Source organism: Bacillus rossius, chromosome 3 (genome assembly GCF_032445375.1).
Source record: "Bacillus rossius redtenbacheri isolate Brsri chromosome 3, Brsri_v3, whole genome shotgun sequence".
NCBI classification, from domain to species: Eukaryota; Metazoa; Arthropoda; class Insecta; order Phasmatodea; family Bacillidae; genus Bacillus; species Bacillus rossius.
In genome coordinates, this window is record NC_086332.1 from 112409106 (window position 1) to 112432067 (window position 22962).

Below are 22962 nucleotides of genomic sequence, written 5' to 3' on the forward strand. Positions count from 1 at the left end.
AAAGCATGTTTACAATTTTACACATCTTTATGTTGTCGCATCGCGTCCATCGCGTTGTACATACGCAACTCTGAAAAATAAATGTATGGTAAAAAAGCTATAATAAAATAATCTCTTATCTTTCTTTATTCTTTTTTCTAAGCGCTCTAATGGCTTTCGATAGTTTTGTTCTTTTGTGTACTATGCTTGGTGGAGGTTTCTTCGGCATTTTATTCCTGAATAAATCTCACGCTTACAACAAAAAACATCTAGCTAAATCACTGTGTTAAATAATAACAGAGAATAACCATTCAATTATACGCCGAGCTAGACCAAACACGTTCTCTTATCTACTGAAAATGAGTACGTTGACCTTCATATCAGTTTCGCGCGAAATCCCGTCTCCCCTTCGTAAACAGCAGACAGCTGAGGCAGGGTGGGAACGAGAGAAAACACTGGCTGCAAACAGTTCAGGAAACTGTCGCAAGGTGTCACTACTGTCCAGCGCGCTCCATAATTTCTCGTATCCGAGCTTGCACGCTGCTCAAACTTCTACAGCTACGTTTTTACTTTAGGTCCGACTGCAATAAGCTAAAGACTAAAATAAAGTCAATCATTCAGCCGACAGATATATTGGCTTTTGAATTACAAATGAAAACGCGAATGTTATTAAATTCGCAAATGAATATCACGCAATTTCGTAGCAGCTCATTTATTAAAATTCAAATTGTAAATACGTTAAATTAATAATGATTACAGATAAAATAATGGTCACAGTCATATCTCCCGTGTCTGAAAATTTATCTGCGAAAGTTTTACCACTGAATTCTTTATAGTTTATTAATAAAGCTTGAATTTAAAAAATTCCCGAAAATCAGCAATAACTTAATTAAAATAAAAAAATTAAAAAAATAATTTTACACCAGAATGGTTCAAATCTTCTCTAGTAGCTGAATCATTAACAAATATATTGTTTTTTTTTAATACGATGCTGGTGCACCAATCCCCTTAAAGTATTTTATATGTTGCTATGTTAATCAGCCATTTCCTATTTTTTTTAAGTATTCTGAATGAAAATAACCAAACTTAATTATGTACTCATTAAAATGGAAAACTTTGACATATCAAAGCCATTTGTAGAGAATGTTTGAAATGTGTGTTAGGAAATAAATAAAAAGCAGTTTTATTATCTTCATTCAGATAAGAGGATCTTCTTCAGAGTTACAGATTTAATATGCACATGATAATCTCTGTAACTGTCATAAAATGTTACCAAAAAACCTAAAATATTGTACTGTTAAATCATTGACACATGGTAGGTACTGAAGAAAAAAAAACCATGCAAAACTCTCAACATTTGGCATTATGTACACAATGTGTACTTTTATAGATAGAGCCAAGATTATATGGTTTTATGCGAAATCGCGAATTTTCACGCGAAATTCATCCCAAACCGCGAAAAATGCGAAATGTTTTCTAACCACAAATAAACACCTCAATATTGATTGAAATCGTTAACTACAGACTATTGGTTGATTGACAAAAATTCCGTATCTGTTTGTAGAAGAAATGGTCGTCATCCAACTGCAGTGTGGTGGTTATTTAATGCGTTAATTATTCATCTTAAAAAATTACAAGATATCACAAAAATTGACGATTTCACGAACAAAAAAAGTTAGGGTTTTTAAACGCATCTAGCCACTAGAGAACACGCAATATTGACAACTGACGATCGTAAACTAAAATTAACAAGTTAACAAACACAACAACGTGAAAAATCTCAGCGCCTTGTTTGCTGTATCCTTTGAAAAATACACGTGAACAAAAACTGCATTTATTAAATAAATACGTATGAAAATAAAATAAAAGCGAACATTGATATTTAATGATCACTTGATATTTAATGAAATTTCACTGTAACACAATTTTGTGTGCTTGTTGAATAAGCAGTAAAGCAGTTTACCGTGAAGCCTTCATTTTCATTTCACACTTCACAGGGGGGAGAGCCAAAATCGTAACATAATCGAAGTTTTCCGATCGCTAATGAAAAAGCACCATATTGCAAGGATTTATTTATTTTACGGTCATTAAATATTTTAAATAACGCTTACCTACCCAACCCTCCCGGAAAATAAATAAAAACATTTATTTCACTGACCTGACATAACCTAACCTTTTACTTCGGGTTGAGTATATGGCTCTCTCGCCTGTAAAAAGTAGGCTTCCCGCGGTTTATTTTTTCGCTACAACTTCAGTAAATACCAGTTTTTGGTACCTCCGGGCTTTGTTTACAAATTACGTGCATAAATGAAAGCTAAATTTCTTAATCATGCCGAAAAATAAAGCTACTGCGGCATCATGTGCTGACGAGTTTAAGAATGAGGGATTATATTTCAGTGACGGAAAAATACTGTTCTGTAAATATTGTAATTGCCGTTTGGAGCATGAACGTAAGGACACGGTAAACAAGCACATAATTATCGACAAACATGTAAAAGCTAAACGATCCCCATGCACTTTGAAACGACAGCTTTCTATCCCAGAAGCAGGAGTGGCGCAAATATGCGCAAAAAAACAAAAGGAAGATTTTGTTCTTTGTAGCTGCAGGTATTTCTCTTGAGAAACTTGACAACAGCAAGCTGACTGCATGGATGCAGAAGAATGTAAGTGGTGCTGGTGATCTTCCAACAGCGGATTGGATGAGGAAAAAGTACATTCCCCTACTTAGAGAGAAAAAAGAAGTGGAAATCAAGCAGCAGCTCTTGGGGCAAGATGTGGTCATACTCGCAGATGAAACCACTGACAAGAGTAATAATTGTGTTTTCAACATCTTTTTTAAAATTCTGAAACCAGGTGCTGAACAAGATGTTATCTTAGGGGCTTCTTGTGTCCTTGATGCAGCAAATGCTGTTTGTTGTTCTCGGGCAGTGATTGATGTATGCTCCAAATATGAAGGAAGAAAACATAATTGCGTATGTTACAGATAGTGCCAGGTACATGACAAAATCTGCTGGCACCCTTGAAGGTGTATTTGGTGACCACATGTACCACATACAATGTTGGGCCCATAAAGTAAACATTGTTGGGCAGATCTGGCAAAACAACTTGGAAGAACTGAACCTCTTCGTTTGTAAGGTAAAGATGGCCTTTCTTAACACCAGAAAGAGGAGGCATGCATACCTTCAATTTCTTCTCCAGAAACATGGAGAAAACAAGGCTCTGGTCAAGTTATTCCCCATGCCAGTTGTTACACGTTGGAACACATGGTTTGAATCTGTATCATACCTCGCACTCCATCTGCACGACATTGTGGAATTCTTTGAGCAGCTTAGCGAAGATAACTCTGGTGTTAAATATATCAAGGGACTCCAGAAGGAAGAGTTACAATGTCTTGAGGCCACTCTTACATTTGTGGCTCAAAACTGTAACACCTTTGTAGAGCTAATTAATTTTCTTGAAGGAACAAAGTATCCTACTGCTCATCAGTTGTGCACAAAATTGAGTAAACTGCAAACTACTCTTGATGTCTTGGCTAAGGGAATATTTCCTGAAAATGTTGAAGACATTTTGGCTGAAATGAAAACTGTCAACTCTGCAGCCCTTAAAGAGCAGTTCAAGAACACAGCTAAACTCAGTCTTATAAAACTGATTGATCTGGTGAACACTGATCCATCTCGTCAACTATTTCTGGGAATCAGCGCTCCATTGAATCCTCAAAATGTAGGAAACATTCGTGTGGAGGAAAAAAAATTCCAGAAACATATTGGGAACCTACCTTTCCTTTGCAAGGTGCAGAAGACCTCTGTAGCGACAGGCTACATAACACTCCAAAACTTGGTTTCCCAAGAGCAGAAGAAACCGCATGTGAACTACATAGACATGGTGGACATACTATGTAAAATGAAAGTGAATTATCCTGAATTTGCAGCTGCTGCTTTAAAGTTAATATGGATACCTGCAACGAATGTGGACTCAGAAAGATCTTTTTCTAAGTACATATTCTGTAGTTGTAAGTGACAGAAGAAGATCTCTAAAACCAGAGAATGCTGAACTGCTGACAATGGTGGCTTTTTCCTGAGCTTAATTATATTGCATTTATAGAACAAAAGTTTAACTGTAGTTTCTATTTTAGTTAATTTAGACTCTCCTGAACTCAGGAACAGTACTTACCTGCATAAGAATACTGAATATTTTAGTTGTTAATTTTTTATGTACTCTCAACATAGTATTGTTTAATGTGCATATTTTAAGTCTAACCACGAATTATTGAAGCATTTGATCAAGGCAGCTCTGCTAGGTGTGTACATGTTATTACATGTGTTTTAATTTTTTATGACGATAAAGACGAAATCCACAATTCTTAATGACGAAAAGTCCTTTTTCATAACACCATAAAATCTTGGCTCTATTTATAGATGTTGTATTAATGAATAAGTAAATGTAAACAAAGGAATGGGGCTAAACATAAGTAACATATTGAAAAATTTTTTCGTAACATTAAAAATTATTTCTTGGCCTGAAATATAAAATAATAAACATGTAAAATGTAAACAAACTAGAAGATTAAGTTATTTTTGTATTATTTTTCACATTTGTTTAGAAGTTTTTCAGTAAACGAAGTTGTCCTTTTTTTAAAAAAAACTTAGTTTTTATGTTGCATCAGGTAATTAAATAAAAGTATCATAAAACCTGATATTATATAAAATGTGTATTTTTAGTAGTTTCACTTGTAAACTAAGCCAAGATTGTAAACCAGTAGGCACAACATGCACAAAGGTGGTAGAAAAAAGTACTACTTTCAAGATACAGAAATACTTTGTTAATGTAATTGTTTTCCTGTGTTACACATCTATGACCAATGGCATAATGTTTTGAGAAATGTCGTTGATCATCTGTAGAAAACAGCTGTATTTAATGCCAAACATTGTGTTTTATCAAAAATGTTTAAACTTAGCATACATTTAGAAATCGGGCGAATTTCATTGTTTTTCGCGAATTTTGTGGTTCACAAAATTTCATAGTGCCTACTAATTCAGTTTTCTTCTTAATTCAAGTTGGAGGTGAAATAACTTGGTTCTGGATGTAGTGGCTAGGACTAGGTATTTACATAAGAGCCCCTACATACCTGCAGTTTCTTTCAGCGTGGATCTTGCGGACTTACTGTTATGATTTAACTCAAATTGGAAAATGTGTTTACTCTCCAGGAAAGGAGACTGACTAAAACTACCTTGGTTGTGACAGTTAAGTCACTAGGGACTTTTTGTTGAAGCCACGTTTCTTCTCTTTATCTGCTAGTGAAGGGTTTCCTTCACAGACGTAAGCACAGACACTAGTACCAAGTTGATAAAGAGGGGTGCCATTGCACTACTTTGTAGCAGCAGGAGTTTGCTGGATCTTTTCAGCACCAAGGTCTTTAGAGCCACATCAGGGGTGATGAAGCATTGTTACTGGAGAGACAGAATGCTTGGGGGAGCGGATATGCCCCGATGAAACTCACTGGCTCACTGAAACGTCCTTCATATTTACCACTTGAGAATTCTGACGGAGTGAAACCTTAGTGGGTGGTGAGTTACATAATCACTCAACCACTGTTGCCCTTAGAGTGTTAAAAACACATGAATGCCACCTCTCAAGGTGCTGAACTTGCTACCCCAAATAGAGTCTGCCCTGAGGACATACTTATTTCAGTATCTCTTCTCTCAAGTGTCACTGTTATCATGAAATTAATTCCATTGTACACTCCATCAGAGATAGACTTCCCTTCAACATTACTACATAGTCACCTTAGCATACTTTAGTAATGCAGAGTTGCAGTTACCACCTCTAGATGTGCAGTTATTAGAGTTAAGTTTATTATATTACACTAGCTGCCCGACCCGGCTTCGCACGGCTATACTAATGGAAAAAAAATAAGCCACATCTTCCATTTACAGTTATGGTAAATAAAAAAAAAATGCAGTGAAAATTTATTACAATGCTGTATAATGTACCGGAGAGAAAATGAATAGCACCGATGGTTTCCCGACTTGTGCACGCAATGTACAACTGATGTACCCGTACTTCGCTACGGCAGTCTACAGGCAGATCACTCTTGCGCCGCTCATTATACATGTCCCTCATTGTGGGTACGCCACTGCCAAGCGATGCCCGTTGCCATGGAGACGCAGAAGGCATGAACAATGCAAAATCCTGTTCTCATGCAGACAAAGTACCCACTGTTGCCTGGTTTTAACCACCCATGGGATCTAATTTTCGGAAAATGTAATCCTGCGTAACATAAGGAACATTACTGTGAAGTTTCAAGTCTGTAAAATATATATATATATACTTGAAAAAAAGGGCAATTTTTGATATATAAAGTACCCGTAAAATTTCAACGGTGATGAGGACTGCACTAACAATGAATTAGTCGTTGCCATAGAGACAAATGAAGCATCAACAAAGCAACAGCTGTTGCCATGGTGATTTCCTACCAAAAACTGGAAATTTTGATATATTACGCCCCCGAAACTCCCCTTGGGATCGGATTTCCGCAGAATCCTTTCTTAGCGAGCGTCTACATCACAAAATGAGTAACTATGCTAAATTTCAAGTCAATCGGGTGTATAGTTTTAGAGATCTCTTGATGAGTGAGTCAGTGAGTGGTATTTCGCTTAATAAACTTCTAGCGCCTGCGGCATTGTCAATACACACTTCGTACGTGTACTGCATGTTGTATCTAACCCCCTCCAACGGATTTGATTCTAAATTGGACTTTTAGTAAGGATCCCTAATGTTATTGATAATATAATATAGCCTATAGCCTTCCTCGATAAATGTACTATCCAACACTGAAAGAATTTTTCAAATCGGACCAGTGGTTCCTGAGATTAGCGCGTTCAAACAAACAAACTCACTCTTCAGCTTTATAATATTAGTATAGATTCACAGTTCAAATACAATGTAGAATGTGATACATTTGGCTATCTTTAAGTATTGTTGTGCCTACTCATTTAGTAAAAAATGTCAATCCCCCGTACAGTTTTATTTTTGTGGAAAAGGTATATTTGATAGGTTCTTTAGTCTTGCATAGTGTTTGTTAATTATTTAAATGTTGGCAAAAAATATTTTCCGTAAATTCTTACAGAAAAATGAAAGGGCTTCTTGTGACTGAAAGTAAGGTTTTTTAGTACATATTAAATATTTCCTTTTTATTTAATGTAATTGTTTTATGAAAAAGAGCGTGCTAATGCTGCAGTGTGGCTGGGATTGTTTCAGCTCTTCGCCTAGCAACAACATCCCTTTGATGAGAATTGTCCAGTCGGTGAAGCACACAAAGAGACGAGGCTCCAAGGTTCTCAAGGAAGGCTGGATGGTGCATTTCACCAATAAGGACAGAATGGTGAGTGCTTACCATACTATGTTAGTTCTGAATAGCCTCATATTTATTAAGCCTTTATTGCATGCACAAGGCAGTCACTTTGTGTTGAATGATGTTCCAGAAAAATCACTTGTTTGCTGAAAGGTGTTTGGCCTCATGTTAAAATTTAGCACATGCTGTAGCTCCTAATCTTGCACAAGGTTTAACTTCACAGGAAAATGTCTAAGAATTTTAGGCATGAGAGTTTTCATGCAAGTTCAGCATTTTGCATGGTTTTTGCATGAATTCACATCCGCGTCGAATCACCCAATTGGCTGAAGATGATATAAAGGGCCAGTGTTAATAACTTTTTTTTTTAATCTCCAGATAAATGATAGTAATGTTTTAAAAACTGAAGTAGTGATGTTATTAAAACTCAATTAATGACTCCTTTATTCTTTGATCCTCACAATTCTGTAAGTGTTGTGGTACATGAAGATTTGAGGGTGGTCGATGCTAGTCACAAACCCAAACCATCCTCCACTCCACCTTCCCCTCATTTGCCACTTTTTACTATTGTTGTTCATTATAATGGGGTCTCGAGTTTCTACCCACCATAACTTGCTGCAGACGCAACACAATTTTAAAACTACGGGCATACAGTGATATTGATTGAAAATGTCAACCAAAGGAACACAATGGATGGAAACCCCTAAAATAGTCATCCATATATAATACTACACTGTCATTTGATGCAATGATTATTTTTTCTCCTATGTTTTATATTAACGCTCAAATATATATGTCCAAGAATTAAAGCTGTTCACACATTTTACAGCAGTAGGTGTGCACTCTAGTACCTCATCCCACTCTTTTAGCAGATATTATAATGCATAACTCCGTGCCACTTGTCAGAAAGTTTAGTGGGAAATTGCTTGTTTACTAATTTTAAAAAAACCTGTGGTTAAAATGGTATTTGAAGCAGTGACCACAAAGTCATATGAAGCGTCACCTGTAATCTTGAGTCAGTGAAGTTTAATTCAACTGATACTATTTGCATGTTTAACGCACCGTGTAAATACTCCTAAATTATTTTCAGGAGAAATACAGATGGCTTTGATAAACCTTGACAAAATCTGGAATGTGATACTGCCAGGAAAGTAGCAGCCCTGTAACAATTACACACGGAAATAACAACAGTTATTTTCCAACTAAGCACAAATATTGTTTAGTAGCTATTCACATTTTTTTTAATAATGTGTAATCCATGTAGCAAGATGTGGTTGAAGTCACTTATGATAAGAATTTTATTACATCCAACAGTCGTTTCCATGTCAAGTGAAGTGTGGAAATACAGAGAATATTTTAATGTAGTGTTTAAAACCATATTAGACAATAACCTATTTCTTCAGCTGTCACATGACTTATGAAATACAGTAGACCCTTGATAACTGGTGAAAAGGGGGGGGGGGGGGGGGGGGGAGTTCAGCACGGATAAGTGAAATCACGGATAATTGAATAATGTATTTAGGTTATACAATACAGCAAAATTTTGTAAGTAATTAAAAAATAAAATGTACAATTATCACTGACAAATTATTAATTTTTATAAATATGTATAAATGAAATTATTTGTAATTACCTAAGAGGCACAGATTTACTCCTTTCTTATCCTTTCCCTACTGAATTACACTTTGCTGGCTTGGTTCTCTCTCTCTCTCTCTCTCTCTCTCTCTCTCTCTCTCCCCCCCCCCCCCCAAGTTTAATTTTTAATTGAGAACCTTGTTAACTGAATTCCTGTATTGTGTATCTAATCTTATACTCACACATTTTGTAAACAAATAATTCTGTATCGGAATCTAGCTGAGAATCAAGGTAAGAATTGACATCGAAATCAATGAAACATCTTTATTGTGACGTATTTATTCAGAAGTTATAGAAAAAGCAACGCAGATTCAGTAGTGGGATTTTAGGCATCAATGTAATTTCAGGTCTGTTATTCACTTTGCACTGTGTGTGATTATTTCAGCGCAAAAGACATTACTGGCGTCTGGACACAAAGTCGGTGACCTTGTTCCAAAGCGACACCGGCTCCAAGTACTACAAGGAGATACCGCTGGCCGAAATCTTGGCGGTGGAGATTGCTCGTATTCCGCAGGGAGGTGAGTTGATCTGCACTGTACAGTTATGTGAGAGATTTTCACTGCACTAGCAAGAGTCAGGGAATATCATTTTACTTTGGGTATTTTCAGGAATTAAATTATGTTATAGGGGAGAAAATAGTATTTGCAATGAGAATAATGGTTAAACTTAAAGAAACTTTATATTATATATTGAAACCTGAAGAAATTATTAAAATAAATTTCCGTTGAGCAGTTTCTCAATGTTTTTAAAAATTGTTAACTTTTAACAGGGAAAAATCATCAAAGGGTCAGGTGTACATTTATTTAATGGGTATTATTATTTCAGTGATTGAGTTTTAATCCTGCATTCCATGGCCTGGCACATTCGGAAATTCGGCACCAATGGAGCCGCTTGCGTTCAGATTTCTTCAGGCCGATTCCGCCAATTGACTTTGGCTGCTAGGTCGCATCGCTGCCCTACCGGCATTTTTAGTTTGTTCACAGTTTTCATTTCCTGTTTCGTAGTTTGTTCCATTTGACATCAGGCAAATTATTAATTATTAATTTTGTTTGTTAGATACGTTGTGTGATTGAGAGTATTCAACAAGTGGGAAATAGTTAGTTGATGCGTCTGAATGCTCGCAGATGTGATGCACTGCTTCGAGCTGCGCACTGCGAACGTGGACTACTACGTGGGCGAGGACCCCCTGTACGGCCTGAAGGAGGGTGTGAGCAGCTCCAACAACCTGCCACCGCAGGACAGCGGCGTGGGGGCACACCTCGCCAAGAGCTGGGAGACGTGCATCCGGCAGGCGCTCATGCCTGTCACCTCCAACACCAGTGAGTAGCTGTTAGCCCATGCTCTACCTGGGAACAATTCTCTCACAATACTAGGTTTTTTCACCAATTTAGCCATTTCATGTATTGAAAAATTGTTACTGGCGATCTCTTCCTATTAGGGCTGTGCGGTTGTGGTTTTTTAGTCAGTTCGATTCTGGTTCAGTCATACATCAAGAACCTTAGTTCTCTCTTCCGGTTTTAGTTTTTATAAAGTGGAAAGAAATCTGTGTACTACACTAAATATATATGAATTAGGTTTGCTGGGTCATAATTTAGTTATCAAAAAAAATTTTTAAATACAGAAAAGGGGAGTACACTCTTTGCATTAATCTAGCACTCATTTTTGTTATATTACAAATTTATTTGTTATTTATAGTCGACAGTTAAAAGGTACTTTGTTTGATAATGCAATTTTTTTTTTTTGCGTACTCTGTTTAAATTGGTTTTCAATACGGAAGATAAAAAAAAATATATATTCATGGTACTGACAGTGAAGCAAAAACTTGATGTATATGTTGTGGAAAGTTGTATTGAGAAGTTTGTGTTGCAGCTGTCACATTTGGGTTTTGATATTAAATAACTTCAACTTTTTATTGCCGACGGTGAACTGAAAAATTATTATAAAAAATCAATATAAAAGAGATAAAAATTGGGTGCATTATCTAGAGGAATGCTAAATTTATAATTAAACAAAATGTCTAAAAATATTTCTAGAATTATTTTAATTCACTATTTGAAACCCATTGCTCATTAATCCTCAGTTACCTCGGTTACTGCATAATTCTTTTTATTATTGTGATGTATTCAAAACAGAATGATATTTTGATATTATTTTTCATCATGGCCAAATAAAACATTTTTGGTCATTGGTTTCTTGATTACTTATAAGTAAAGTTTGGTGGCATCATAAAAGAAAAACTCTATAAGTAGTTAATTGTATTAATAATGATACATTATTCATCCGAAAATAAGAAGAGAGTTTTTCATTGAAAGACAACCCAAAAAATTGGATGTGGTTTTATAACTGACTGCAATAGGGAAAATGATTAGAAGTTGTATTGTATAAATGTTGAACAAATGGTTTAGTTGAAACTTTTTTTAATTACAGAATTTTAATATATTACATCTATCCCTCACTTAGCACGTCTTCAAATTGCGCAGATTCATTTACTGCTATGTGAATTTTACTGCCCTAGTCTTGAATAGCACATCTGTAAATTTCAGTTTGCACGAAAACTCAGCATGCAAAAAAAAGTTGAGCACAATGCCACCAAGTCTGTTTCAACTTCTGTAAACTACAGATGTACTGTGGGATACAGTTAGCCAAACAAGGGGCGGAAGAGATGCACGCAGGTCTGTCTACGCTATTGGCTGTTGTACTAACATCAGCTATGGCAAGTTAAATTGCGGCTATGGAGTGTAAAGGACCAAATGTTTTTACGTCCGCGCGTATGCCGCCGTGATGTACCGTTGTTGCCTGGCCACAAACCGGGCCTTAAACTCAGTCTAGCCAGTGGCAGGGAATTCACTCAAACAAAAGCAATGTCTGCCCATTCATCTGCCGGTAACTGTATGTGCTTGATCACTCACATGCATCGTGTTCAAGTATTTGAGACAAAACTAGAAGTATTACGGCATGCAGATTGTCATGAAGGCCACGCTTATGTTGGTCACTCTTTAGTTTTAAGCAAGTCAACTGTGCGCACAATCGTACGAAATACGTACTCTTACCAAAAGTTTATATGATGCTGTTGGCTGTACTAGCGGGAATATATTTGACATTAGATACCGGAACAAAAATGAACAGATGATTCACGTGGAAAATTTTTTTAACTGAATGCGGCATTGAAAAAAATAATCTTTGGCTTGATAGGATTGGTGTGAACCAGGTGGTGATACGCTAATAAGCACTTTAATTTTTGAATAATTAAAATGTAATTATCCGGACAGTAATATCGGTTTCACTGTCAGTAACCACATATGTCCCGTTATTCTCTGTCGTATTTGTCATAAAAAGTGTGAAGGAGGCATATAAAAATAAATGGTGTGATATATTTATAGTTCAGTGTTATTCAACGCATTTATATTACGTAAAGTATATTTTCCAACACAATTTTGGAACACAGTAAATAAATTAGCCTTGCTATTTATGGAAACTAATGCTTCAGAATACACGATTTCGAATAACATGAGCATTTTTAGGAACTAATTAGTCGTGCTAAGTGAGGGATAGGTGTATTTTTATTATATTGAATGGAAGCATTATTAATGACATTAAATATTATTTAAGCACTTTAATTCTCTCAGAGATTTGAAGAAGAAAGTAAAAAAATTATTTTTTTATTATTATTTTTTATTCTGTGCAGTGACTTCCTATTAAACAAGTAAAGGAAAAAGGTAGTTAATGATTTTTTTTTGTAACTTTGGTTTTTAAATGCGTGGACTGTCGTACATTCAGGGTAAACGTATTAGGGTGAATACGGTAATACTTTTACTAGCATGGACCAAATTGTGTGTTTCCAGTCGTGCTGAGAGAGTGTACAGAGTGTCTTAGATCATGAAAGTGACAAGAAAGTAAGGAAACTGTAGGACTTCTTTCAAAAAGTCACAAAAAAGTCCCCAAAGAAACAGTAATAGTGCTGGTGTCATGAATCTTTAATTTCTAGCAGCCTGCTAACTTGCATATTTTCTTAAGCGTCACTTCAGTTTATATTCACATGTGATATTACTTGATTATAAATAATTGGAGACAGTTCACTAATCTAGGTTGAAATTATCTCCAAAATGGTTTTATTTTTATAACATAACAATTGGAACATTTCTTGCAAATAGTAGATCTATTTTGCATCTAGTTTAATATTGCCTATTTTTTATAAAATAATACCTTGTGATATAAAATAATCATAAGAAAATTTGACTAAAAATTCCTTAAGAATGTCCTATAACTGGTTCACCAGGTATTTGTCGACACCCTGGCGTAGTGATCTGTCTTCAGCTACGGCTCACTCAGTCTGGTTAACCTACCTCTTGGAAATCTGGAGCCACGAGCTAATGCTGAAAGCTTGTCTTTGTTTCAGAGACTGATGACACCGGGGAGCCAGAGGAGCGAGTGACGGACATGAGTCAGCTGTACCAGATATTCCCCGATGAAGTGTTGGGTTCTGGACAGTTTGGGATCGTTTATGGAGGTAGTTTTTCCATCAGCCAATAGAAAACTGGGGATCAAACCTTTGGTCTCATAAATGAATGGCTAGTGTTGAACTGTTGGTTTGACTATGTGTGATTGAGGTACCGGTAGTTATGACGAGGATGCAACATGCGAGGTGTTGGCATGAAGGAGGAGTGGAAATATCTTTTTGACTTCATTTTTTATTGCGCCGCAGTTGAAGAACAGCTATAAAAACATAAAGTGCCTCTATTCCTTATAGCAGGGATCGGCAACGTGTCGATCCCGATGTACATGTAGATCACGAGAAAATATTAAGTAGAACACGAGCGTTATTGAAAATTCACGAAATTTTCCACCCACTACGAACCACTGCAAGTCTTAAATGAAATTTAAGCATTAAGAATATAACAATTCTTCGTTAGCTGATTGAGGAACAATTTTAAAAACTCTTCGTTCGCGAATGATACCGATAATTAGGGACCCTGAAAAATGGTAAATAAAAACTACCATTGGTGGTGCAAAAAAACTAGTGAAAGCAGTGTAAAAAACCTGGTAAGAGCGGTGCAAAAAAACCAGTAGAAGCGGTGTAAAAAGTCAAAATTTTTAATAAAGCGGTAAATAATATTTGTTTCATTTAACACTTAACTGTTAAATTTTAACTTTCATTATGAGATAATATTGAAAACATCTTGCTATTTTAAACACAAACATTTACACATTTAAAATTGTAATATTAATATAAACCCTTGTTTGGAAGTTGCAAGATTTGCACATTATTATTTTTTTCTTTGCATCAAATACATAAAATCCGTCAGTTGCTGACGGTTGTGAATAGATACAATTTTCTGCATGATTTAAACGCTTGTAACACGTTTAGATATGGCGAATTGCAATTGTTAACTGTTTAAATTACATGCTTCATTCAAGGGCAAAATACTAGATAAATTACTGTTTCAGATAAATGTATGAACATATAAATTCAAGAGTAACACTTAAATCCACTTTTCAATTTAAAAATATATATATATAAAGTGCGTATTCAACAATAATAGTGATGGGATTTTCGATACTTCGATACCTCGATACCTTCGATACTTGACGGTATCGCAAAGTATCGAGTATCGAAACTGTAAGTTTGATACATTTTTTCGATACCGGAATGCTTGTTCATTTGTATTGAATTAAGTTTTAAGTCGCCATCGTACAAAATACAACTACAGTAGAACCTCGATGATACGTTCCCGTTTCATACATTTTCCCGTGTCATACGCCGATTAATTTTGGTACCGCCGAAAGTACTACTATATTTACAATGGTTTACTTTCCCGGAACATACACTTATAAAATCATTAATTTCCCGTTTCATACGTTTTTACGAAGCGGAAAAGTCCTAAAATTCACAATTTTTTTTTTTAGATATATTCCTCCTGATAAATTACGTTTTAATTAATGCTTTTATTATGAAAAACCTTCATTGTTTACCTTTGTAAACTTAAGAAAATAACTTTATCGCACCATAGATATGGATAATATCAGGAAGACTGTGCACTTCGGTAGTAGCATCTATGGCCAGCACCAAGCAAGACTAGTGATGCAAACTAGCAATGATTATGAAAATGGTGCACGCGCTTTACCAAGGCACGGATCTCATATTTTGTGCATTCATTAATCTTTGAACTGAATATACCCGTTTGTTATTGTTTTCTTACGATCGGATTGTTTTGTATTTTACGTTTCTCAAGTTAAAATTTTATTGAAAATTGTTCTGTTGCATAAAGTTGTTTGTGAAATGAAATAAACAAGCAAAAATTTCTGATTTTCTATTTATAATAGCCTATTTTTTTATTTCTAATTTAGGCTTGGTGACTTTTCCCCCCCTCCAAGAAAGGACTTCAAACATTTTGTAAGGCCACTGTTTCTCATGTCAGCTTTACTTGATTATGGACTGTATTTTACATTTCTGGTGGTTTTATTATTTGTATATATAATGATGAATTCATATATTTCATTAATATAATGTAATTATTTACACATTATGTATTTAAGTTTAATCTGACATAATGCTGGTATGATAGATTGAATTTATATAGTTTAAAACTAATTTATGTTATTTGTAAATATTGTTACTTAATGGGAAAATATTTTTTCCCTGGAGTATCGAAAGTATCGAAAGTATCAAAGTATCGAAAGTATTGAACTGAAAAAACAATACAGAATTGAGTATCGAAAGTGTGGTATCGTCCCACCTCTAAACAATAAGCAACTTCAAAACAAAAAAAGCCCGGAGTTTCTGAGCCAAAGATGATAAATCTGTTTCTCCGAACGTCTCAGAGAAGACGAGATAAAGTGTGTAAGTTTTGTTCACAATACATCAAGGACGTCATTTTGTATGGAAGGACGCCATGTTGGTAAAATTAATGCTCTTTTAGTAAATTACCGTAATTCGGTATTGACTTCAGATATATTGTGAATGTTCTAGAAAATTAAGACTTTATTTCTGTATAAATGGGCTTTGAAAGAAAAAAGTAAAGATTCACAGCGAAAAATTATAAAATTCAACATGGCGTCGCTATGATAAAGTGTTTATGTACTTTCTTGTCTATGGCTTGCTATGGCCGTTAGGATACCCGTTGGCCAACGAATGGAAACAAAACAGTTGTGTTATTGTTAGGTTAATAAACGTAATAAACCCGTTTCTTGAACCCGAGGGCGTTAAATTATGAAGTTATTTATATTATCAAATTATAAAGTGAAAAAATGATTTGCCTAGGCGTCGTTCTGTAAAATATTTTCGTGTTGTGTGGAGTTTTATCTTTGACTTTTAAACATATTCTTGCGCAAATCTTGAAAATAGTGATTTTAAATGGACTATTTCGTGCAAAGAGAGGAATTTAGCCCCATTTCACGCAAAACGAGAAAAATTGCAAATTTCGTGGAATTTTGCGAGGCATAATCGGTTTGTAACACCACAAAAATAACATAAATTGTTGGTATGTAGACCCTATATGCTTGTATAAAAATTTCGTGATTAAACCATTCACGAAATAAAAGGGTCCCTACCGATAATTAACAAATATTTTTGAGTAGGTATAAAGCTGTCACTGCCAGTACATTAAAAAAAATGTGTTACATTACATAACAGTCTTTGTTATGTAACCAGGGTGGCGACCAACCGGGAAAACCGGGAAAAGTCAGGGAATTTTGCCAGCAGGGAAAAGTCATGGAAAAGTCAGGAAATTTTTCAAATACTCAGGGAAAAAATTAAATCTTGTCTAAAGTTCCTGCTGCAGCATTTTACAGCTTAATATTATTCATAGTCTTTGTTAATTGTATGTAGCGAATTATTAACTGAAATGCGGGTCCATGAAAAACACTTTGCTGTGTTTGCGTTGCTGATAATAACTGGCTGGCGCGCGCGCAAGCATTGTATTGCCACCATAGTAATGGTACGTGTACCAAATTATTCTATGCTTACTAGTTTTATAGCTCATAGTACACCGATATGACCGAGATAGTTTTATTTTTGTTTCTCGTATTATTGGCAACTGTGGTACAAGTACACGAACGTTTTGTGATGAAAACGTGTGTTTTTTTTTGTTCCCAGTCGTGTAGTGCTTCTCTACGTTTTATTTTTCAGATGTACTATTTATTTTATTTTGCTGTCCTCTTTGTGTCAACGTTTTGATTAGTGGCGTGTACAGGTTTTCAGTATTATTTAGTAAACTAGTCGGGCTTTGTTCTGAAGATAAAAAGGAGAGAATAGAAGTAGAAGACAAAGATGAAAAAAACATGTGCGCGGGATCAGATATGAACGTGTGGGCATGGGAAGAATATTGCCGTTGCTGAAAGCTAAGAGTAAAGGTGATTAATGAGTTAAAGTGTTTATTCGGTTTTATTCAAAATTTTAGCCCTTTACTTTTATGGAGTAAACCATTTTTTAAATGAATTCCAATACAGGATAAGAAAAGTGAAAGGTAAATATTAAGAGTAGCTAATCATTAGACTTGCGCATAATAGTTCGCGACCGAGAGCGCTCCTTTTATGCTGGAATCACAATGCCCCGACGGCCCCGACAAGTTCAATAGTCAATGAAATACAAGCTCGCGGTGACGTCAGCCCGACAAAATACGCACCCCGACGGCCCGCAAGGAATAGATTCTATTTCTAATTTCGTCGTGTCGGGCTGCCCGACAGAAAAGAAAATGGCAACGGAAAGTAAACAGTACAGAACTAAATTTCAAAAATATTTACCTACTTGGTAAATATTTTTGCTGAAAAGTGAAATTTCGTTTTACGTGTGGGTGAATTGAAAAATTTGTAGCTTGCCTTGAGGCCTTTTCACAATACCGCGATGCGACACGATCTGGCGACGCGATGTAGCGAAGGCAGCGACGTAAATATATGTCGCCAGCTAGTGCAATTCATAATAGCGCGACGCGATCGCCATTCAGCTGGCGAAAAAAACCGAACCAGCCTGCACTCTGCTGGGGATATTTTACAACATGGTTGTAAACAAAAGTTTTTGGCGGTAATATTCAGATTGTTGTTATTATATTTGTACACTGTCTGAATGGTAGAAGCATTTAATTATGGATAGGAATCGCGTAGCCCATAATATATTTCTAACCAAGCATTATTTTTCTCCGTCTGATTACAATATTTGTTACTAGAAACATCGTACAAACACGGCTTTTTCTGAACTTCATCAATTAGACGCTCTTCAAAACTCATTTCAATTGAACAAAATCCACGTGTTGTTTAGTAACATTACTTAGATGCATCAATACATCGTTTCTTAACTCTTGTTTTCAGTTATTCTTCTTCTTTACCACAATCTTGTTTCTGATTGGCTGTTATTTCTGACGTCATTAGCGACATCGCCGAAGCGACGAAACAGCCTCGTCGCCAAGTGAGCTGTCGCGCATCGCGGGCGATGTAGTTGTGATTGGCTGGTTTGGTATGACGTCACGTCACATCGCGTCACGTCGCGGTATTGTGAAAAGGGCTTTAGTCTGTTTGTATAAACATAAACAGTTATAATCGTGTTTCTTGTTAAAGACTTTAGTTTAGAATCCATCTTTTAACTTTTCGTTTCTATTTAATTCTTCGCACAGCTAACATCAGAAGTATTTTTCTGTCCCTCACTGACATATCTTTATCTTGTTTCCTTGTAACTATTGTAGCTTGTAGCTCTTTGTTTAACCTTACTTCGTATCGCAGACGACTAAATGTTTTTTTTGCACTTCAACTGAAAATAATAAATAAAAGAGCCTACTTTGTTTTTAGCGCATTCTATAATGCATTTTAATTGAAGTATTTAGCTTGGCACGATTTGCCGAAGGCCAAATTGAAAATCGTCGGGTTATTTTTGTCGTGGTATTGTGACCTTACGCTTTTAAATCTGTCGTGCTGAGATCACAGAGTATACAGTAGAACCCCTGTCATACACTTTTCAACGGAGGGCACAAAAATGGTGTATGATGCGGGAAAGTGTATGAAAAGGGAATGGCAATAATAAAAAAAAATTTCAATCTAGCATACCAGCCCAATGTCAGATTAAACTTAAATACATAATGTGTAAATAATTGCATCATATTAATAAAATATATGAATTCATCATTATATATACATATATTAAAACTACCAGAAATGTAAAATACAGTCCATAATCTAGTAAAGCAGTCCTTTCTTGGAGAGGGGAAAAGTCACCAAGCCTAAATTTGAAATAAAAAAATTAGGCTATTGTAAAAAGAAAAACAGAAATTTTTGCTGGTTTGTTTCATTTTACAAACAACTTTATGTAACAGAACAATTTTCAATAAAATTTTAACTTGAGAAACGTAAAATATAAAACAATCCGATCGTAAGAAAACAATAACAAACGGGTATATTCAGTTCAAAGATTAATGAATGCACAAAATATGAGATCCGTGCCTTGGTAAATTGCGTGCACCATTTTCATAATCATTCGCGCCACTAGTCTCGCTTGGTGCTGGCCATAGATGCTAATAGCGAAGTGCACAGTCTTCCCGATACTATCCATATCTATGGTGCGATAAAGTTATTTTCTTACGTTTGCAAAGGTAAACAATGAACGTTTTTCAAAATAAAAGCATTAAAACGTAGTTTATCAGGAGGAATATAACAAAAAAATTTGTGAATTTTAGGATTTTTCCGCTTCGTAAAAACGTATGAAACGGGAAATTAAAGATTTTATAAGTGTATGTTCCGGGAAAGTAAACCATTGTAAATATAGAACTTTCGGCGGGACCAAAATTAATCGGCGTATGACACGGGAAAATGTATGAAACGGGAACGTATCATCGAGGTTCTACTGTATATATCTCCTCTGTGCTGAGATGCTGCACGACAGTTTGTCGGGCCTGTCGTGTCGGACCCGTCGGGGCATTGTGATTCCAGCTTTAGTTCGCAGCTCCTTGGCGAACTGGTCCGCTCTTTTAGTTCGTCCGCTCCCATCTCGAATTCAAAGAAGACAGGTCACAGATAGTTCGTTCGCTTTGCTACCGCTACTGCAGGCGATCTTCTTTGTATGTTATAGTAGTTATTTTTTATAATGATCAGTGTTGTAAACTCCTAGATTATTATCCTTTTTGGGTTATTATACATCAAATGAGTAAATAAAACAATAATTTTTTACATAATTGGGTAAAATGGCGTATATAACAGTTCTGTTTTTATTCTTCACTTAACATACACTATAATCAAAAATTTTTTTAAGTTTTATAAATATTCAACAAATAATGTGTTATTATTTACAGGCAAAAAAATTACGTACATTATTAAGAAAAAAGACCCATTACTCTTCTAATTTGTTACCTTACAATTAGACATAGAAAAACTAATCAAAAATCTTAAGTAAGATTGTTTGCTAATATTGCTTAAGAATGTGTACGTTCATTAGGACCTATATATAATTCACTAAATATTAGCAGTTTCATCATCACTTAACATACACTATAATCTAAAAATTTTAATTTCTAAAAGATATTATTGTCTGATTTTGGTTTGACATAATATATTTGTGTATGTTATCTGATAAGTTAGTTAAAATGCAAAAATGAGAAGGTTTTACGCTTAAAAAAAAATTGAGGCATGGTCAGGGAATAAAAATGATTGTCCTGGAAAAGTCAGGGAAAAGTCAGGGAATTTATTCTTTACAGTTTGGTAGCCACCCTGGTAACGAAAATATAAACAAACACGATACTCAGTTCACAGTGTAGCCATCTAGATCTCATCTGATAGCAAATGTCACGGATGTGGGGCTACATTTTGATGTTTTCTACATGCTAACAGAAAGGAAATTATAGTAGGAGGAAAATGTATTGAAAGCAAAATAAGAAATAAATATTGCATTGAGGCAGTTATAATAAACTCATTTGCCGAATTAGATATTTTCATGCAACGTACTTAGAGAATTTTTGTGGGTACATATATGTTGGCAATCCTGCCAGAATAAAAACTTAGTTTACAAGTCATTCTTGTTTATATCGGTTAAGGGCGCCGTCTGGACGATGGAAGGAAGCAGCTGTAGACATTTACCTCTATATCTCTCCTTTAGAAAGAACTTGAGATTTTCAATTTTTGTTTGGGCAGGAAAGGAATAAAAAGAATACTCGACGTCGGTCTGGTGGATTTAAGTTGTCTCATACCCACCTTGACACTTTTGCGACCCCGCCAATATCACGAAAATGGCTCTTTTCAACCTATTTTTTTGTGCAGTAAAAATCGTCAGAATTTAAGGAACTCACAAGTCAGACGCGCCCTAGACCTTCTTGCATTGATTCCTGCATTTAAACAGGCATGTCACCTTGGAAATTCTTCTGAGGCACCAATAAAGGTAAACGTATGCATGGGCGCAACTGCTAGCCACCTCGTGGCGCCCTCTGTAGCTGTACCGGCAGCCGGCTGCTATCTCTCCCGCGTGGAGGTGCGGCGTGGTGACGGGGGGGGGGGGGGGGGGACATGCCTGCTCAGGGCGATAGTGGCCCTTCTCCTCCTCTTCCCCCTGTCGGAGGAATAACTGAACAAGAACGTGTAAAGGAATTACGGAGTGATATTCACAATGGACCATTCAAAGTGCAGTGAACGAGAATACTATTGTGATGGTTATAGAAGCACAGAAGAGAATATAGTTATAAGTAGTGGTGCACCGATGCGGATACCGATGAATCGTAATCGGCGATTATGGGTACTTAACGATTAATCGTAATCGGCTATTATCTTAAGGATTACTTTGCCGATTATTTACGTCCCGGCGTAATTAAGTAGGTTTTCACCGTGTAATATTTTGTTACACATTTTAGGATGAAATACGGTAATATTTGTATATATTACAAAATTCATCTAACTGCATCATATCATAATTACAGATATTTCGTTAAGTTTAATAAATCTCATTGGCTCAAAAAATAAAAAATGCATTTTTCTTACGCGTTTATTTACGTTTCGTCTTTTGTTTAGTGGCCTTGTACATTACGTACAGCCAGAGAAGTAAAATAGATGGCACGCAATCAAAATACCACAAACAGTTGCAGTGGATTCTATGACAATCGATCTTTTCGAGTCGTAGTAGCGGTTCAAAATCGTGGTCCCGATACCTTCTAGTTTTTATCACTGCGTTTTACAAACTCATTATGGGCGTCTTTGGTAACATTATCCGTTTGTTATTTGTATGTGACGTGAAAAGTGAAAAAGTATTTATAATTTTATATATTCAGTCAACATAAATAAAATCACATGTGCTAGAATTGGTTTTTGGTCATTTTTATATAATTATAGTGAGATGGCGAGTAGGGAGAAAAAAAGTGAAGTGTGGAAACATTTTTCTGTAAACTCAAGTGAACAAAATAAAGCAGTATGTTTACATTGTTAAACTGTAATTTCTTGATGCAACCTTATGTGATAGTCGATAATAATGCTAGTTTTCCGCAACAAAAACTTACCCATTGTAAATTACAATTATTAGACTGTAGTTCAAGTTGTTTACAATAACAAATATAAATAGAAGTTAATTTAATTTACACTTTGCAGTGACTTAATAGTGTATTTTATATATTTTTATACTGTTATTATAACTGTATTCTCAATTTTACCTAATCTTGTTATTAAATTCACATCATAATAAAAATTTTTGTGTGCATTATTACACTTAAAAAAATTTCTTCATTAAATCGGTAACTGAATCGGTATCTGCCGATTATTGCTCTCATAATCGGTAATCGAATCGGTAATCGGTAAAGTCATATCGGTGCACCACTAGTTATAAGTATGAAAAGTATGGGCATGTGGGATGAAATAATGTCAGCAAATAATCTGGTAGTTCATCATGCAGAAAGTCTCTTGAAAAACATGACAACAAATAGAGCTGAGTCTTTTAATAATACAGTTGCCAAGTTTGTTAGTGGTAAAAGAGTCAACTTTTCTCTCCGTGGTGGATACCTTACCAGAAGTGAACTTTCCGTGATTTCGTGCAATGGAGATGGTAACGAACA

The 22962-nt window shown here is 35.5% G+C and overlaps 1 protein-coding gene across 2 annotated transcripts in view; it reads left to right on the forward strand.

Annotated features, from left to right (window-relative positions):
• The window catches only part of LOC134531150 (serine/threonine-protein kinase D1), a 157764-nt gene that overhangs the window by 84971 nt on the left and 49831 nt on the right, over nucleotides 1–22962 (forward strand). For both annotated transcript variants that reach the window (XM_063366769.1, XM_063366770.1), the window contains exons 9-12: nucleotides 7237–7360; nucleotides 9348–9480; nucleotides 10087–10281; nucleotides 13359–13469. In XM_063366769.1, coding sequence (XP_063222839.1) covers nucleotides 7237–7360; nucleotides 9348–9480; nucleotides 10087–10281; nucleotides 13359–13469 — 563 coding nt within the window. The remainder of the gene's footprint in view (nucleotides 1–7236; nucleotides 7361–9347; nucleotides 9481–10086; nucleotides 10282–13358; nucleotides 13470–22962) is intronic.